Source organism: Macrotis lagotis, chromosome 5 (genome assembly GCF_037893015.1).
Source record: "Macrotis lagotis isolate mMagLag1 chromosome 5, bilby.v1.9.chrom.fasta, whole genome shotgun sequence".
Lineage (NCBI taxonomy): Eukaryota > Metazoa > Chordata > Mammalia > Peramelemorphia > Peramelidae > Macrotis > Macrotis lagotis.
In genome coordinates, this window is record NC_133662.1 from 242,005,171 (window position 1) to 242,025,510 (window position 20,340).

Here is a 20,340-nt window from a genome sequence, read left to right on the forward strand (position 1 = left end):
TGGCATCGCCAGGTCGGCCTGGGGTACCGGACGGCGGGGGGCGACCTGGGGGAGCCAAGCTGTAGCCACTCGAAACTGCCCCCGTGGGGAGCCACACGCCGCCTACACGTGTGCACGCGTGACGATGCACACGTGTGTGCACATGCGTGCGGAGAACAAGTGGACACACGTGCACAACCATGTGTCCGTACCGCGTGCGTGTGTGCATGGACCGAAAGCCCCGGAGCGGGCTGCATAGACACATGGGCACACATCCACATGCACCTACACGCCATGCGTGGGTGCATGCACACACAGTCACATGGGCCAGAACAAAAGACCCAGACACACGTCTGTCTACCTATGGACACACGTCACCACACGTGTGCACGCGTATGCACGCTCGACCACACGTGCACTAGTGTGGGGGGCACGGGTACACCATGAATGTGTCCGTACATTTGCAGGTGTGTGCAAGCGTGTGTGTGTGGAATAAAAGGCCTGGGAATGTCTACATGCACGCATGCACATGCATGTGTGTGTGTGTGTATCCGTATGGAACACACACCTCCAGAAATACACACACACACACCCATCCAGGCATATGCACATATATATGTGTGTGTGTATGTCCATATTTGTAAACATATATCTCTGAGTCTTTTTTCCTATGAACATACATAGATATATAATATTTGTAAATGATGTATAAAATAAAAGATCAAGAGATAAGAGGTGTATAAAATACCTAGATATACATATATACATTTATATATGAACATATAGATAGACTGACTTATCCAATGCATGACTATATCCCCTTCTGTCATTCCATCTATTTCTATGCCTTACCCTTCCTAAACTTACTTTTCTCTTATATCCTGACCTCCAATCCCCCATCAGTACTTTCTCTGGCCATTCCCTCTCCTTATTTCACTTTCCACCCTTCTCAGTCTCATCCTATAAACACTCTTTTATTCTGAAATCCCTTCTCTCCTCATCCCATGACCACTCATCTCTTGAAGGTCTCCTACCCTGGATTACTTCTGCCATTCACTACTTGTTACTACTCCCATGCTGTCCATAACCAAATTGACTGGGTATACTACAAACTGATGATATCTGGACTTCATTGGCTCTCACTTCTGAAAGGCAGTCCTTTTATGGTTCCCCATCTGATCCCCTTTCCCTCTCCTGAAAGGGAAGTTCCAAACCCTTCCACCCTTTCAATTGAAGATATTACCCCTTTACTAAGAAAATTCATCAGTTAATAATGAAAAGACAGAGAAAATTGAAACAGGTTCCACAAGGAACTTCCAATAATATCTGCATTGCCTAATTCATAAGGTTATCATGAGAAAAATGTTTTACAAAAGAATGACACTTTATACATATATATACACTATATAAACATATAAATACTTATAATACATATACATATAATGATCTTTATAATAGCTCACATTTAAATATTTTACATTCCTTCTGGATGGGCTTCTCCTGAGTTGGAGAAGAAGGTGAGGCCTCAAAGGAATTATTACTACCCACCACTATATTTCATTAACTTCTCAGGACCTTAATTTCTGGTCCTGTAAAATGAAAGAATTGGACATAGATAATCATTAAAATTGTTTACAGCTCTAATAATATATAACTATATAATTTATTATTAATAATATAAACTCTACCAGATTTCTGAGGTTTGAGTATGACTGCATTATGTGGATCATGAGAATGTAAAGATTCAAGTTAAAATAGTACCACCTTTGTGCTAATGGACAGGTGGGCATCCATTCATTCATTCCCTTCACAAGACAAAGAGAGAGCATCTCTTTCTGCATTGGATATGAACTGATTTTATATTGCTTCCTTCATAGTGAATTATTTAGCTTCAAATCCTTCTGATGAAGGAAAAAAAGATGGGGTGTGGACTAGTTTGGGGTTCAAGAATGTGTATTAACAAATTCTGGCTCTTAACCCAGAAGTATTTAAGGACAAAAAAAGTTCATTCTTTTAACAAAGTAAACAGAAATGGAGATTTAGTTGGGCAATTAGAGAAGGTTAGTGGACTGATCAGCAGCAGCAGCCTCTGCAAACCAAAACCTAGAGAAATTAGGGACAGTTGCAAAGTGATTGCAACCAGACAGAATCAGCAGCCAGCAAGGAGTGAAAATCATAGGGAAAGAGTAACATGAAGAAATCTGGGACTGATGCAAGGCTCTTGCAACTGGGCTGATAAAAGCTGCAATCAGAAATGAATAGGGTTTTTAAAAAGGGGGTGGGAATAGGGTCAGGTTTTTACAGAAGAGCAGGATAGGTATTTATGCTGGGAAAGGGGTAAGGGAGGTGTTAGGAAAAGGATTTGAGGTAATTTCTATTATCCCATGAATTTATTGTTCAGTTCCCCTCTTTGGTGGAATAATCTTTGGGCCTCCTAGGTGTGAAGAAGTTGAATTTTATTGAGTTCTTTATATCTCACTACCCCTTTCGGTGGGATAGCTTTCCTATATAGGTTCTAGGTGGCCCACAATGGGAGTTATTCTAGATAATAATGGAAAGGAAATCAGATGCCCACAGGATATGCAATGCCAGCACAGAAGGAAATAATATTTGGCCTAACATTTTTCTCTAATATTTCCTCAACTTCACTTTTTCAAAGAAAATCCAAGCAGGTATCACTTATGATGAGTGACTTTGAGAGGTTAGACAGATAACTGGGGCAGATATAAAGTGTTTATTTACCATGTCCTAAGCCCTCAGGATATATGAAGCAGATAGGATGGTTCCAGTCCTCTAGGAGTTTCCATTTTAAAGAGGGAACAACAAACAAGCACTTGAAAGTGGTGGAGAGAAGGTAGCCTGGTGAGGAGATGGGTGGTAGCTTGGAGGCTGGCTTGGAGGTGGGAGTGGGTGGGTAGAGATGGGGATGATGACAGAACTGAAGGCAGCATGGTTTGGAGTTGGCAGGTCTGAAAGAGAAAGAAATTTAGGAATATGAAACAATCTAGTTTAATCAGTATTTATCAAGTGTCAGATACTGTACTAAGTACTAGAGATACAATTAATAAAAAAGAAAGACAGCCCATGCCCTCAAGAAGCTTGCAAGTCAAAAAGGGAAACAGTAACCAAAAGAAGACTGGAAAGCTGGGCAAGAATTGGGAGGGGGAAAGGAAGAAGGGAGCAGGTAGAGCAAGGCATCATGTTCCCTGAAATTGTAATCAGGTAAGGGGTGGCTAGGTGGTGTAGTGGATAAAGCACCGCCCTTGGAGTCAGGAGTACCTGGGTTCAAATCTGGTCTCACACACTTAATAATTACCTAGCTGTGTGGCCTTGGGCAAGCCACTTAACCCCATTTGCCTTACAAAAGTCTTAAAAAAAAAAAAGAAAAGAAATCAGGTAGGGCTACATTTGCAGAGGAGAGATGATAATTTAACATTTAATCCAGTAGAGAGCAAAGCTGAGCACATGTAAAAAGAGCCAGTATTTTATTTATACGTTTTACTTTTAGGTCATCTTCATTTCCAGATGTGTCCTTTCTGCTTCCTTTGTGATGAGGTGTTGTCTTCCTTTGCCAGTCTGGAGGTAGGAAGTAAAGTCAAAAGACTCCCTTTTCTGGCCCTTACCTCCAGAATGTGGGTGTCATCACAGGTCTAGCCTCACTTTCTCTCCTCTTACCAGGCCATCCCCAGTCTCCAGTCACCATGTGTGTGTGTTTGTCCTGGATCAAGCTTTCTCTGGACCTGCGTGGCCCAATAGGCCCGCCTTGTCCCAGACACCAAAATGTTCTGACACCCATTTTAGCCTAAGATCATTAGGAAAACTGCCTTTGGGAAATTGATAAAAGTAATTAATAATTGGTTGAGTCCTTGACCATGTGTGAATCAGGAATCTGGAGTCTAAGTTGGAGAGCAGAAAAGGGTTTATTTTTCTTCGAAGAAAAAGGATATAATCCCCCATTGCCAAGCAGCACCAGCCAAGGAGTATTGAATACCAAAGACTCACAGTCGTTTTTATAGTAATAAAAAAATCCTACTTCTAAATTCTGTATTATACCATTGGCTGGTAAGACAAGTTCACAGTCTTTTTGCTAATATTATCCAACTGACACAAAGCAAATTCAATCTTCATTTTCCTAATTATTTTTTTAGGGTTTTTTTTTTGCAAGGCAAAAGGGGTTAAGTGGCTTGCCCAAGGCCACACAGCTAGGTCATTATTAAGTATCTGAGACTGGATTTGAACCCAGGTACTCCTGGTTCCAGGACCGGTGCTTTATCCACTACGCCACCTAGCCGCCCCCATTATCCTAATTATTTATAACTAATCTCTATCCTATGAGAAAGTTTTCAATCCCTTATTACCATAATTATTTATAGCTAATCTATTCCCTTTTAAAATGATATATTTACAAAACTACATCATTTCCTTTGACCAAATTTGGAGATGTCTAATCAGACAATTGGTTCAGCCCTTCTTAAATTACCTCAGGTTCCAAGAATATGGGAACCAGACAGTGTTTTTCTCTCCCAGTGAACAAGATTGATAAGGAATATAAAAATGCATTCATAAGGAAATTTCATTGAAGGTCATTTTCACCAGAATGTGCACAAAAATGTATTCAAAGTTCACTGAAGAGCCATCATTCTCCCCACCTGTGTATAAGAATATTTTCTTTCTATCTATGAATAACGAAGTCCAAGGACAAGAGACCAAAAGAGAAATTCCATTTACAGTAACTGTAGACAACATTAAGGACTCGGGAATCTGTCTCCCAAGGCAAACCCCGAAACTGTACAAATAAGGTTTTTGTTTTTTTAATGAGGAAACTTCATTAAAGGTCATCTCTCACAACTAGGAGAAAACCTGGCACATTGGAGGACCCAGACTCTGATCTGGACTTTTCTGAATCTCTCTATGCCATTGTCAAAACAGGGTTCTTCCTGCATTCACTCTGCAAATGAGGTGACCTGCTGATCAACGGTAATTAGAGTGATATAATTTATCTATCTAACTGGCAAAAGAAGTAGAAATTAATTAAATAGAAATTAGAAAGATAACTTTACAGCCAACATCCAGCTACTCCTGCCACCACCTCAGGGTTAGTTCATGAGCTCCCATTGGGTGGGAATTGTATGAAGGACTTAGAATTCACAATAGTCTCAATCATTCCCAGAACACAAAGAAAAATGATCTCTGTCCTGGATGCCATCTCCAAAAAAAAAAAAAAAAAAAAAGAAAGAAAAAAGAAATAGAGTTATGAAAGAATAATAAAGAGGGGAGAGAAAGGAGTTAAGCAAAAATAAGCAACAAGAATCATTAGTCAGATGCTGAGTGAGACAAGCAGAACCAGAAAAACACTGTACACCCTAACAACAAAATGGGGATGATGATCAACCTTGAAGGACTCACTCATTTCATCAGTGCAACAATCAGGGACAATTTGGAGCTGTCTGCAGTGGAGAATACCATCTGTATCCAGATAAAGAGCTGTGGAGTTTGAACAAAGACCAAAGACTATTACTTTCAATTTAGGGAAAAAACCTGATATCTTATTGTCTGATCTTGTTATCTCTTATACTTTATGTTTCTTCCTTAAAGATATGATTTCTCTCTCATCACACTCAATTTGGATCAATGTATACCATGGAAACAATGTAAAGACTGACAAATTGCTTTCTGGGGGGGGGGGGAGTAAGATTAGGGGGAAAATTGTAAAACTCAAAATAAATAAAATCTTTAATAAAAAAATCATTAGTCAACAAACATTTATTAAATGCGTACTGTGTGCACAACACTGTGGTATGTGCTGACTATAATTGGTTCTTGTCCTTTGTTATCAAAGAGAACCAAAACAACATCACTATGTTAGAAGCAAGGTATAATGTGTCCAACTGTGACTGATCAGACCAACATGAGCTCAGATGCTCTACCACAGGTTGGACACAAATAGTCCTGGGGGGGGGGGGGGCAGCTAGGTGGCACAGTGGATAGAGCACCAGCCCTGGAGTCAGGAGGACCTGAGTTTAAATGTGACCTCAGACATTTAATAATTGCCTAACTGTGTGACTTTGGGAAAGTCACTTAGCCTAAAAAAGAAAACAAATAGCCCTTGGGAACATGTGGGGTGGGTTCTCTAAACTTCCTTTGAGTGGTCTTGTGGTGCCAGTGTCTCCCATGCTGCACAATCAATTCCAAAGTTCTCAGGAGAGACTTTGAGAGGGTCTTTGTGTCAATTTTTCTGACCCTCTTGTGAGTTCTTCATAAAATAATCCTTTTATTTATTTATTTGTTCATTTGTTTATTTAGTTTAGGTTTTTGCAAGGCAAATGAGGTTAATGACTTGCCCAAGGCCACACAGCTAGGCAATTATTAAGTGTCTGAAGTGGGATTTGAACTCAGGTATTCCTGACTCCAGCTGGTACTCTATCCACTGCACCACCTAGCTGCCCCTAAAATAATGTTTTTGGCAAATCCAAGTACTGGGTTTACAAATAAGAAAAAGAAAGTCCCTGCTCTCCTGAAACTTACAATCTCACAAAAGGAAACAGAGTGGGGAGGGAAGAAGACCGTACCTGAGACATGTTAGAGTCTGATCCAAGGATGATACATCAACGTCTAATGATATTTTTAAAATATCTCATTATATCTTTAGTCTCCTACCTATTCAAAGAAGGGAGAGATATCAATTTTCTTATTCTTTTTAAAAATACAAATTATGTCATTATAATTATATAGCATCCAGTTTCACTTTTTTGATTGTTTCCATTTACATTATACCCACTATGGATATTGTTTTCCACTTTGTATCAGTTCATAGAAGTCTTCCCATACTTCCCATTCTGAATTCTTCATATTCATTGTTTTTATAGTAGTGTGATATTCTATGACACATACTTAACCACAATTTATAAGCACATATTTTATTTCTAGTTTTTAATCATAGGATTATAGATTAAGAGCTGGAAATAAATTTAGAAGCCATCAAGTCTAACCCTCTCATTTTTATAGATAAGGAAACTGTTTCACTGTGGTTAAATTACTTGCCTATGGTCATACAATTAACTACTAAATGTCTATCAGAATCCCCAAGTCATCTGAACTCCAATCTCAACAATCATCTTTTTTTTTTTGCAGTTCCAAATTCTCTTCTTCACCACCCCTCCCCTACTCATTGAAAAGGCAAAGAATATAATACCTTCTATGTTAGTCATGTTTTAAGGGGGGAAATGTGCTTCAGTCTGCCCTCAACAGTTCTGTTCTCTCTTTCTTTATTATGGATCACTACATTGATATATATATATATATATATATATATATATATATATATATATATATATAATATTTATAGCTATATTGATATTGTAGCTAAATCTTTCATAGTTGATTGTCTGATTTACAGATAAAGAGGCCAAGGGATTTACCTATTATGCAGACTGTTCAAAAAGCCTAGTTCTCTTTTTTATAAATTACATATAGGGCAAAATAAAGCTAAAATAAACCTGATTAGCCCTTTGGGAATGATATGGGGCAATTCATTTTAGAAGGGTGGTCTTGTCTTTTTTGCTCCACTGGGGATGTTTATAGTAAAGTTTATGGAAAAAGTTCAAATGTTGGTCGAGAAATTGATCTATTTCTTCTAGAACTTAAAATCAACCCAAATCAACCTAACAGGCTTCCCTACTCCACTTCCCACCAGCTCTCTTTCCCTCTCTGACTGAGTGCATCTGTTCCTTCTCTTCCTAATCATTATCCCAAGATTCCATCACATTGAATATTTGTGGTTGTGTTTAGTACCACCTAATTTGCCTACTATAACTTTTACTTTTTCTGACATTCTGCTCTAGAATCAAGAAATCTCGTCTGAGCCTAAGGGGATGGAATATTCCACTTATTCCCTCTTCCACTAAGGGGTCCCTCAGATCTGTGCACCTTTGTCCATAGTCTGAAATAGGTTCAACCCTGGGAGCATCTGAGGGGTTAGGCTCTATTTTCTTAACTCTGACTCATGAAGCTTCCACAAACTTTAATTTGTCTAGGACTTTACCAAAATGGAAGGAGAAAGGTATTCAATGTATAATATCATATATTAAGTTATTGTTCACTCTACCAAAGGAATAGTAATGGACAAAAATGTCCTACAGCATGAATTAACAGAATAACTAAAAACAGAATTAAGTAACTTAACTTATAACTTTTATTATATCCTCAAGAAAGAATAAAATGGTGTAGTGGATGGAGAGACTGGACCTGGAATTAGGAAGTCTCTTCTTTATGAGTGCAAATCTAGCTTCAGATACTTATTACCTGTGTGACCCTGTGCAAGTCACTTAACCCTTGTGCCTCAGTTTCCTTATCTGTAAAATGAGAAAGAAATGGAAAACCACACCAGTCTCTTTATAAAGAAAATCTCAAGTGGGGTCATGAAGAGTCAAGCACCACTGAAATGCCTGGATCACAACAAATACCCTCAAAAGAAAGTTATTCCTATATCTCATCATCCAAGAGCAGTTTGTGATCCCATGGAAGAACATGTCCACATTTCCTCTTGCCTCAGTTCTCTCCACACAACTCCAATCACTGTTTTTACAGGTGGTCCCTGGCTGCTAGACAGCACTTCCTGATGCACCTCTGCACCACTCCGACCTCACATCTGGATATCTTTATAATGGAGGCTGATGTTCAATTAATTCTCAGGAAAATAAACATAAAACAAAAAAACTAAAAGACAGCCACAATCTGGGCACAAGCATGGTCAAGTTGAATTCCTGCTTTAGCAGTTTTGGTATTGTCACCTTGATTCCAGAAGGGGGTGGGGGTAGAGAAGGACCAGCTCTTCTGCACCCATCACTGACAATGTCAGGGCGACATGATGCCACTTTGAGGACTGAAAGAAGATAGCTAATCAGAAGCTAGTTCTCCTTTTCAAAGAGAGCCCTCTCCCCTTCTGCCATTCTTCAAGGGAGACATCAGGTAGAGGTCTAAGGGAGTCTTCTGAATTTTCTGATATACCTCAGGACAAGGCTTTTCAGCACCAGGTCATCACTCAGTCAGAAATAGCCAGGGAATTTGTGGCCTTCAGGGTGCCCAGATGCTGAATCATCCCTGTGCTACATCAGAAGCAGACTGGATAGATCTGCACATGCTCAGTGTGACCCATATTATATAAGAATGTTCCCTTCTGATATTTTTACTCAAGTAATGAAAGTTCTGAAAACAAAGTAAGTTCTTGGAATGTACCTTTCTCCTGAAAGAACATGTAGATATAATTGTATTTTCCATAGTAAAGCCTTGCTCACAGCAGGGACTTAATTAAAACACATTGACTTGTAGTTGTATAGCAGTTATCAGCATACCTCTAGAACACTTCTTGTCTTTCACCAATCTGTTCAGAGCCTAACTCCACCTTTCTCTTCTCAATTCCTCCACTATCAACATACATAGGGATACTCCATCAAGCAACTTAACCTCATACTTTCTCAGCTCAAGCATTTCATGTGACTTATGTTTCTACCCCAACCTGAACCACGCACAAGGAAGGCAATATTTTTTATCTTGTCATCACTCATGAATGTACCACTTTGGGGCAGCTAGGTGGTACTGTGGATAGAGCACTGACCTTGGAGTCAGGAGTACCTGAGTTCAAATCCAACCTCAGACACTTAATAAATTATCTAGCTATGTGGCCTTGGGCAAGCCACTTAATCCCATTGCCTTGAAAAATCTTTTTTTTTTAAAAAAAGAAACAAATGCACCACTTCATTGCTCATGATTTCTTACAGACAATAGTACACCAGCAAATTATATACCACAAATTGTTCAGCCATTCCCCAATTGATGGGCATGGAGGTGGCCCTTCTTGCCAAGGCAAACTACTCTACATACAAAAATTATCCTATTCTACCTCATCTTCAGCAGATTGCCCTTTCCTTCATTTTCTCCTCCTCACTCTTCTTCAATTTCTTTCTACTGGCTGCTTTCCTACTCCCTAGAAATATATTCATGACTCTCCCATCCTCAAATAATCTAAACTAATTGTAATTCCCATATCTCTTCTCCCTTTTTTGTCTAAACTTTTTGAAAAGACCCTCTGCAATAAGTACTTCCACTTTCTTTTCTCTCAGTCATTTTAATTCTCTACCTAATGAATTTTTTTTTAGGTTTTTGCAAGACAATTGGGTTAAATGGCTTGCCCAAGGCCAAACAGCTAGGTAATTATTAAGTGTCTGAGGCCCATTTGAAATCAAGTACTCCTGCCTCCAGGGCCTGTGCTCTATTCACTGAACCACCTAGCTGCCCCTACCTAATGAATTTTACAAAAACTTCTCTAAAGTTACCAAATGCAATGGCTATTTTTCAAACCCCATGCTTTTAGACATATTTTTCTTGATACTCTCTTCTGTGTTTCTATGCCCCAACTCTATCTTGGATCTAGTTTTGTTTTGTTTTGTTTTTTTTTGCCTGACCACTCTTTTTTAGTCTCCTTTCTGATCTTCATCCAGGTCATGCCTGTTGCTGTTGGGTGTATCTCAGGGCTTCCACCCTATCCACTTTGTGCTCAAAATGACACAGTAAAATTTCAGTTCTCTCTTGTCACAGAGGCTTATATCATGTTTTCCTTCAGTAAAATCAAGGAGGAAAAGGAAATAGCTTTGACTCTCAGTCCTTTTTTGTGTATATTACACTTTTGAGTCTGCAGCCAATCAAAAAACTATTTATTAACCATGCATTTGGCAGACCAGAAAAGCCTCCAAGAGGATGGCATTAGCTCATAAGGTTTTAAGAGATCTTGAGAGGAAAGTTGTAGGATGATGGCTAGAGGAAATGGGTTTTTTAAGCAGAGGAAGACCTGGATATGTCTTAAAGGAGGTAGGAGAGCAATCAATAGATGGGGAGTTAAAGGTTAGAGAGTGGGCTTTGGGAAGTGAAGATTAATGATTTAATTTTCTGGAGAAGATGAGAAGGAGTAGGACCAAGTGAACAATCGATATAATGGATATGAGCCAGCCTCAGAGCCAGAAGACCTAGGCTCAAGTCTACCTCTGACCACACTGGTTTTATGACCTTGGGCAAGCCACAATCTCTGGATGCCAATCTGCATTGGTAGAGTCAAATCAACTAACATTTTTATGTGGGGTTTAAAGTCCTGCAACTCTGTTAAAGTTAATTGTATGAAGTAGTTTTTTGGTTGATTCTCTAAGTATAATCATCATATCATTTGCAAAGAGTGAGAATTTTATTTCCTCATTGCCTATTCTAATTCCTTTGATTTCTTTTTCTTCTCTTATTGCTAAAGCTAACATTTCTAGTGGTGATAATTGGCATCCTTGGTCCATCTGCTCTAATAAATGAGAAGGTTCATATGAGTAATATCAGTATTATCTTCCCATGCAGGAATACACTTAGTTCAACATCATTAAATTCATCATAATTTACCCTTCTTGTCCGCCCTCTCTTTGCTTCACCTGAGTCCTATACCTGAAGATCAACTTTCTGTTCAGCTCTGACTTTTTCCAACAAGAACATTTGAAATTCCCCTATTTCATTGAATGTCCATCTTTTTCCCTAGAAAAGGATGTTCAGTTTTATTGGGTAATTGATTCTTGGTTGCATTCCAAGCTCTTTTGCCCCCTGGAATATTATGTTCCAAGCCCTATGAGCCCTGCTAAGTTCTGTGTAATCCTGATTGTAGCTCCATGATATTTGAATTGTTTCATTTTGGCTGCTTGTAATATTTTCTCTTAGATTTGGGAGTTCTGGAATTTGGCTATATAATTCCTGGGTTGTTTAGTTGTTTTGTTTTGGTTTTTTTGGGTCTGTTTCAGGAGGAGAATGGTGCATTCTCTCAATTTCTATTTTGTCCTCTGTTTCTGGGATATAAGGACAATTTTCCTGTAGGAATTCTTTAAAAAATGAAGTCAAAGCTTTTTTTTCCTGATCATGACTCTCAGGTGGCCCAATAATTTTTAAATTGTTGCTTCTAGATCTGTTCTCTAGGTCAGTTGTTTTTCCAATGAGATATTTCACATTTTCTTCTAGTTTTTCATTTTTTTGGAATTGTTTTATTGTTTCCTTGATTCCTCACAGTCATCATCTTCCATTAGCTTCATTTCTACTTTTGAAGGAGTTGTTTTCTTCAGAGAGCTTTCTTATCTCCTTTTCCGTCTGTCCAATTTTGCTTTTTAAGGTATTCTTCTCTGCATTAACTTTTTGGACTGCTTTTGCATCTAACCTAACTGGTTTTTAATATGTTGTTTCCTTCAGCATTTTTTGGATCTCCTTGACTAAGCTGCTGACTTGGTTTTCATGGTTTTTCTGCATTGCTCTCATTTCTCTTCTCAATTTTTCCTCCACCTTCCTTACCTGATTTGCAAAATTTTTTTTTTAGCTCTGTCATAGCCTGAGCCTACCTCCCTATTTTTCTTGGAGGCTTCGGATACAGAAGTTTTGATTTTATCATCTTCTGAATGTGTGTTTTGATCCTCTGTGGGACCAAAGTAATTGTCTTTGGTCAGGTTTCTTTTTTTCTGTTTACTCATTTCCTCCAGCCTGTGCCCTGGTTTTGGGGTGCTTCCTGAGCTTTTGAGTTATTGTTGGGACACCCCCACAAGGACTTCAGTTCCTTCTGTTCTTCTGTTCTGTGCTCTGGTCTGTGGATGGCCACAATCACACCCCTCTGCCCTGGAGCTGTGAGGAGTGTCTCTGTTCCACTATGGTAGTATGGATGCTCAGACTGTGACCTGGATCTGAGTATGGACGAAGCACCAGAGTCCTGTCCCAGGGACAGAGGGGAGACCTTGAGAGTCTACTCCCACCCCCTTACCTTCTGTGGGCTGAGCGCTCTGGGAGCAGGTACTGAGCTGACACTGCTGGGGGGGTTCAGTGGGCCTGTTTTCATTTCCCAGGACTGGGCTGTGCCGAGAGCTGAGCTGAGGGTCATACTGACCTGGTCTCATGCTCACTCTGGCAGAGTTTCCCCACTGATATTCCAGATTGTGCTTGGTGTTCCCTGGGTTGGCAGGTCTGGAAACTGCTTCTGCTTCCACAAGCCAGCACTCCCAGGGGACCAGGCACCCTGCGGGCTGTTACCCTAAGGCTAGAGCTCCTTTGCTCCTACAGTAATCCTGGCTGCAACTGCTGTCCCCTCCAACCCCGTGGAACAGAGCCTTCATAACCTCTTCCAGGTTACCTTGGGTTGGAAAATTGCCTTACTGGATCTTTCTGTGGGTTCTGTCTCTCAAATTTAGTTAGAATCCTAATTTTAAGGTTTTGGGAATATTTTGGAAGAGAACTCCTAGGAAATCCTGTCCTTGTGCCTGGTGCTGCCCCTTGGTTCTGCCCCTCCTCAACTAACATTTTTAAAGCACTTGGTGTACCAAGTACTTTACCTATTCAAGGAGATCACAGGTTCAATTCCTATCCTGCCACTCTAAGGAGATGTTCAGATATTTTGAATGATTCTTTAATATTGTTGAATCAAATATTTCAAATAAGTGGGACAGTAGCTAGGATTTTGTTGTTGTTCTTTAGATGTGTCCAAGTCTTTATGGCCTCATTTGAGGTTTTCTTGGCAAAGATACTAGACTAGTTTGCCATTTCCTTCACCACCTTATTTGGCAGATGAGCGTGAGGCAAAAAGGGTAAAGTGACTTGCCCAGAATCACACACAACTAGCAAGTGTCTGAGGGCAGATTTGAACTCAGGAAATAGAAGCTTCCTAATTCCATCACCCTCTCTGCAGTGCCACCTAGCTGCCTAAGGAGGATTTGGAAATAAGTATTTTAAATTTTTGATTTTTTTTTTTACTGATATATTCATTTACTAATATATTCCTCCTTGCTCAACTACCCAATGAATCATTTATTTTAACAAAAAATTCAAAAAAAGAGGAAAAAAGACTTGCTCGGCAAAACCAGTTCAATTAAGTCTGACAATATATATAACAAGCAATGCCCATATTCTTCCATCTCTGAAAAGAAATGAGATACATGGTCTTTTTTCTAAAGCTAAGAGACTTGGCCATGTTAATTACCTAGCATTCTTTTTCATTGTTTTGTTCTTTTTATTTATCCTGTTGTAGTCATTTTGTATTCTATTTTCCTTCTGTTTCATTCTGTGTCACATCATATGTCTTCACAGGCTTTTCTGAAAGCCCTATATTCATCATTTCTTGTGGCACAGCAATATTCCATTCCATTCATATGTCATAATTTCTTTAGACATTTTTCAAATGATAGGCATCTTTTTTTTTTAGCTCTTTTATACTACAGAGTGATGCTATTAATATCTTCATTTATCTGAGACCTTTATTTCTGGTTTTTACTTCCTTGGGAAGAAGTGGGATCAGTAAATATGAACATTTTAGTCACTTAAAATATACTCATAAACATACACAGATTTATATACTTATATGTATCCACACATATATGTTTTATCTTATTTTTTTCACATATATGTTTTATACTGAAACTCACAATTCCATGAAGAGTATATTAGGATGGGGGCAGCTAGGTGGCGCAGTAGATAGAGCACTGACCCTGGAGTCAGGAGTATCTGAGTTAAAATCTGGCCTCAGACACTTAATAATTACCTAGCTGTGTGGCCTTGGGCAAGCCACTTAACCCCATTTGCCTTGCAAAAAACTTAAAAAAAAAAGTATATTAGTATGCCTTCCTTTCCTCAGCTATTTTAGCATTCTCTATTTCCTTCTTTCGTCATCTTTGTCAATTTACTGGATGTAAAGTAAAACTTCAGTTGTCTTGATTTTCATTTCTCTTATTAGCCATTTAGAACAATAATTTGTTTGGCTATTAATAGTTTGTAATTGTTCTTTTGATAACTGTTCATAACCTCTCACTAATTATCCACTGGGAAATAGCATTTGATCTTATCTGTGTTAATTTCCAGTAAATCTGAAATTTTCAGATCTTTAGCAGAGATATTTGATAAAAAGATTTTTCTCACTCACCAACTTCATTTCTAATCTTAATGTCATTCATTTTGTTCAAAACCTTTTCAATTTCTTGTAATGGAAATTATCCGTTTATTTTTTGTTACTGCTTTTTTTCCTTGTTTGCTTGAGAACTCTTCCCCTAACCATAGCTATGAAAGATGCCTGATCCTATTCTCTTTGAATTATTTTTGTGTATGAAATTTTTATTCAAGCCATATATCCATTTTGTGCTTATTGTGGTATATGGTATAGAATACTTCTGAGATATAGAAATCTTTATTATAATAGGATTTAACCTATAATTTTAAAAAAAGAATGACTATACATGTGGCGTGTGTGTGCATGTTTTACACTGCACATAAGATTTTATATGCCTTTGAGTGTAGTGCCCTACAACTGGAAGAAACCATCTGGTTTACTAGAGGAAAGGGCTAGTGGAAAGCATCCTAGATTTGAATTCAAAGAACCAGTTTGGAGCTGCCCTTCTGCCATGACTCTGAACAAGTCACTTAACCTCTATGAATCTGTTTCCTTATCAGAAAAATGGGAATAATAATGTCTGCACTCTCACAAGGTTGTTGTGAGGGAGCAATGTGCTCTGTAAATGTAATTATTAATTTCCGTATTGTGCCAAACATGCTGTAAGTCATAAATTTATGAGCAGTAATAATATGCCTGAGTGACCAGTATGAATAATTTGCTAAATGCTAGGAGGGACATTCTATTGCAATTGGTCTTTTGATACACAGAAAGTTTGAGTGGTCTCCATAATTCAAGGGATGTCAACTATTATTCTAGGAAGCTAAACTGGCCTCATTGGACTACTTTTTCTAATAAGCACTCACTAGTATTATGATTCTGGAATCATTTCCATTGGAAATTCCCCTTTCCACACCAATTTAAAAGGCAGCTGGTACACTTGGCTTCAAACCAAAATCTGCTTTACCAGTGATTCTCTAAATTTTATTTACACTGATTTTTATTTCATGTGTAGTAGGCTCAAACTCTCACTTTTCCAGGTGCCAGATGCTGGTTTGGACATACTCCAGGGGAAAGTGCTTTCCTCTAAAGTAGTAAAAGTGAAGTGTTGGACACACACACACACACACACACACACACACACACACACACACACACACATTTTATTTCACATTTGCCCCTACTACACCACTGGCACTACCCAAGGGAAGCAGTATAATCATGAGTTCACTATTTTGCCTGAACTTGCAAATTCCATGATGCCCTCTTCTCTTACCATTCCAGCTAAATGGACTTGCCTTTTTCCTGACATGTAATGTAAATGCTTACAGTATTTATGTATCTGTGAGCTCTAGAGTTTAAAGCTATATGTTTAAAAGCATATAAAGTTTATATGCTTCAAATGGTACTTAAGACATAACATGCCAATAAGGGTTTAGTAAATATTTTTGGGGTTTTTTTAGGGTTTTGCAAGGCAATGGGGTTAAGTGGCTTGTCCAAGGCCACACAACCAGGTAATTATTAAGTGTCTGAGGCAGGATTTGAACTCAGGTACACCTAACTCCTGGGCTGGTGCTCTATCTACTACACCACCCAGCTGCCCCAATAAATGTTTTGATAAAAAAAAAAACTGCAGCATTCCTACACATACATAGAAACATTTTTGGACATTCAGGAACCTTTAGGCATGTGGTATGAACATCTCAGTGATTTAATTAAAACCCAACACTTCATCTATTTATGCAAATACACACATACATACATATCTATGTGTAATTAAGCAGTAATAGTTAATATTGTCACTGTAGTGGGCAACTAACATGTAAACCCATCTGTGCTGTTTGAGCAGTGTTACTCATTGTAATTATAGAGGCAACCCTTTATCCAAAGATGCAGAATGAGCAATAGTACTAGGGGCAAAGGGCAAAGTAAGGAGACATAACTTGTATGTGTGTGTATATATATATATATATATATATATATATATATATATATATACATACATATATATTTATATTGTTCCTCTCCTCTTGGCTTTCCCTTCAAACTTTCCTGGGGTTTATGTAGTAACATTTTACTGAACTGAAAATCTACGTACTGCCTTGTTCTACAATAAAAAAAATTGAGAATCTTAGCCCTGAATTTTCATTGCTATGCCAGAAACTTGTGGTTATGTTCTGAGGCTTAAATTAGCTCCTGTAAAGCATTTTAAGATTGTTGGTGGAAAGCCACTATAGAAAATCAAAATATTCTGCTTGGCACTAGTCAGGATCTTGTTTTCGTACTGGATTTTGGAATGTAGACATTTGTTCAGGGCTTCGTCCACTAGATGGCGATAGAGTCCAATAAACGAGTTTTACTCTCCCTCTACTCCTGGGCTCTCCCGGTTTACGAAGCTAAGGTTAGAGGTGTCCCCGTGTTTTGCAGCTGTGATCTTGCATCTGAACATTTAGGCTGAATCCAGATATCCCTAACCTATTGTAGTGGAAAGGGCACTGGATTTTGAGTAAAAGGACCTAGGTTCAAACGTAAATCGTTATTTACTACTTCTGTAGCACTCTACAAATTATTCTGCCACTCTGGGGCCCTTGGTTTTCTCCTCTGAAAAATGAGGATCATCTGGATCTTTTGCATACTGGCCTAGTAATTCTGAATCACAGAGACTATATAGGAATTATTATCATTATTTCATGCCCAGCCTGTTACAAGTAGTGGTGCCATTTGGTATCATTTAGGTGTTCATAAAAAATGATGTGGTATCTTGAGCATAAGATTTTGGTGAGATGACCACTTTTTCTTGACCCTCTTTCTTGATCAAAATATACCACTCACTTGCTCTGAAACTGTTGGCCTGTCACACCAAAGGGTAGATCCAGATACATTCAGTCAACTCAAATACTTACGGAGTAGTTGAGGGGGATGAAGGACATAGAGTATGGCACTGTTCCTAGCTCCAAGATTACAATCTCAGGTCCCCTTGACTCCAGGTCAGGTGCTGGAGCCATTCTTCCACCTAGCTGCCTCAGACACTTGATACATATTAGCTGTGTGACCTTGGGCAGGTCACTTAACCCTGATGTCCTCTCGTCCAGGGCCACCTCTAGTCGTTCTGATTCATATCAGGCCACTGGGTCCAGATGATTCTAGAAGAGAAAGCAAGGTTGGTGGCTTAGCACGGCAACCCCCTCAGTCAAATTTGATTCATGTTCTTGTCATGGCATCATATTCCTGGTGTCATGGTCTTCTTTGAGGATGAATGACAAACACCACCACCATCATCATCATTATAATGTAGTTGGCAAATTGGGTTTAGGCATCTGACAGCATTAGAATCTGAACAGATGTAACAGTATCAGTTGTATGGTAACGACCAGAAATAAAGTAGGAGTTAAAGGAGAGACACCCATGTGGAACATAACTGCTAGTTTAGACTTCGTGGAAAAGAGTAGACAGGTCTTCTTCACTTTGCAGTTGGAGGACCCGCATTTGAATGTGGCTTTGCCACCCCCGTTTGAGATTTCTGGCCAAGTCACTGTAGCGCTCTGGTCCTGAAGGAGCCTTGCTAGAAGTTTCTAACGTTTCTTTCCTTCTAGTGCCTAGGGAAATGGAACTTGGCTTTGAAGGATGGAGAGGCTGTGGAGAAAGAAAGGGACGTTGGGCTGGTGGGGGCAAGGGGATGGGAAGGGAGGGAAGGAAGGAGATCTTGTGAGGATGGAGAGGTTGAATGCAAGACGATTGGTGGAGTGCGGCAATGGGCGTATCATGGGAAAGAAACTTGGATAGAGAACTGGGAATTCTGGAAGTGAAGAGGAAATGAAGAGGAAAAGGCAGTCTGGGGGGAGCTGATGGTGTCGGCAGCCCGGAGGCCCTGAGCAGGTCACCCCGACCTCGGTTTCACCATCTGGGCGATGGGTGAGGCAGGCTGGATGGCCTCCAGGTCTCTTCCCCTCTCAATCTAGAACACTCTGGAACCGGACGAATGTTCCAGAGTGGGGCACGGAGAGCAGCGACCCCCCAGGGCTCCGCTGAGCAGTCGCTTGCCCTGCGGCCCCACACCGGCCTGCGCGAAGCACCAGCCCCCGCCATGGCAGAGGAGGGAGGCCGAGGCCAGGGGCGCCGGGCCGGGAACCGGGGCTGGCTTCGCACTCTCGGACCTGGGCCGCGGCCTCGGGGGGACCCGGGCCGCGGCCTCGGGGGGACCCGGGCCGCGGCCTCGGGGGGACCCGGGCCGCGGCCTCGGGGGGACCCGGGCCGCCGCCTCGGGGGGACCCGGGCCGCCGCCTCGGGGGGACCCGGGCCGCCGCCTCGGGGGGACCCGGGCCGCCGCCTCGGGGGGACCCGGGCCGCCGCCTCGGGGGGACCCGGGCCGCCGCCTCGGGGGGACCCGGGCCGCCGCCTCGGGGGGACCCGGGCCGCCGCCTCGGGGGGACCCGGGCCGCCGCCTCGGGGGGACCCGGGCCGCGGCCTCGGGGCCCCGCCCCGCCCCCGCCGCCGGCCCGGGCAGCGGGCGCCGCCGGGGCCCCACGGAGCCCCCTGGCGGCCCCGCGGGGCAGCGGGGCGGCGGCGGCGGCGTGGGGGCGGGGCGGGCGGCTCTCGGGGCCGCCTCTGCCGCCTGCGCGCCGGGCTGCCCGCTGTTGTGCGCGGCGCAGGCTGGGACGCGGCCGGGCGGCGGCAGCCGGGGCCGGGGCCGGGGCCGGGGCCGGGCCGGAGCCAGGATGTCGGGCTTCCTGCTGGAGCTGCTGGGCGAGAAGCTGGTGGCCGGCGGCGGCGAGGAGGTGGACGTGCACTCGCTGGCCGCCCGCGGGCTCTCGCTGCTCGGGCTCTACTTCGGCTGCAGCCTCAGCGCCCCCTGCGCGCAGCTCGGCGCCAGCCTGGCCGCCTTCTACGGCCGCCTGCGGGGGGACGCGCCGGGCCCGGGAGCCGCCGGGGCCGGGGCCGGGGCCGGGGCCGGGGCCGCCGAGCCCGAGCCCGAGCCGCGCCGCCGCCTGGAGATCGTCTTCGTGTCCTCGGACCAGGACCAGCAGCAGTGGCAGGAGTTCGTGCGGGACATGCCGTGGCTGGCGCTGCCCTACAAGGAGAAGCACCGGAAGGTGAGCCCCGGCCCCGGCCCCGGCCCCGGCCCCGGCCCCCGCCGGCCCGCAGCCGCGCTCTCCGCGCCGGGGCTCCGGGGCTCCCCGCGAAGCAGGCGGCCAACAAAGTTTGACACCCGCGCCCCGCCCCCGGCTGCCGGGGCCGCGGCTTCCCGAGCCGGGCCGGCTTGGCCCCGGGCGCCCAGACCCCGCTCCCGGCGCCCCGGGGCCGCGGCTCGAGGTGAGGAGGATCCTCCCGGGCCGGCCTCGCCCCCTGCCCCGGGCCTTTCCCACCCCGACCACGTTGACGCGGCCGAACTCGGGCTGCCCGGCGTGAGCGGCCCCCCACGCCTTCGGCCCCTGCCA

At 42.4% G+C, this 20,340-nt stretch overlaps 1 protein-coding gene and 1 long non-coding RNA gene across 2 annotated transcripts in view; one reads left to right on the plus strand and one right to left on the minus strand.

The window, feature by feature from the left end:
- Positions 1-1,443: 1,443 nt before the first annotated feature.
- Positions 1,444-18,982, minus strand: LOC141488784 (uncharacterized). The gene is made up of 4 exons (XR_012468788.1): positions 17,809-18,982; positions 6,549-6,636; positions 5,386-5,463; positions 1,444-2,948 (listed from the first exon to the last, which is right to left on the minus strand). It is a non-coding gene; the product is annotated as an uncharacterized LOC141488784 (long non-coding RNA).
- Positions 18,983-19,582: 600 nt separating this feature from the next.
- NXN (nucleoredoxin) overlaps positions 19,583-20,340 on the plus strand; it is a 168,847-nt gene continuing 168,089 nt past the window's right edge. Inside the window, exon 1 of the mRNA XM_074189150.1 lies at positions 19,583-19,995. Coding sequence (XP_074045251.1) covers positions 19,621-19,995 — 375 coding nt within the window. The 5' untranslated portion in view covers positions 19,583-19,620. The remainder of the gene's footprint in view (positions 19,996-20,340) is intronic.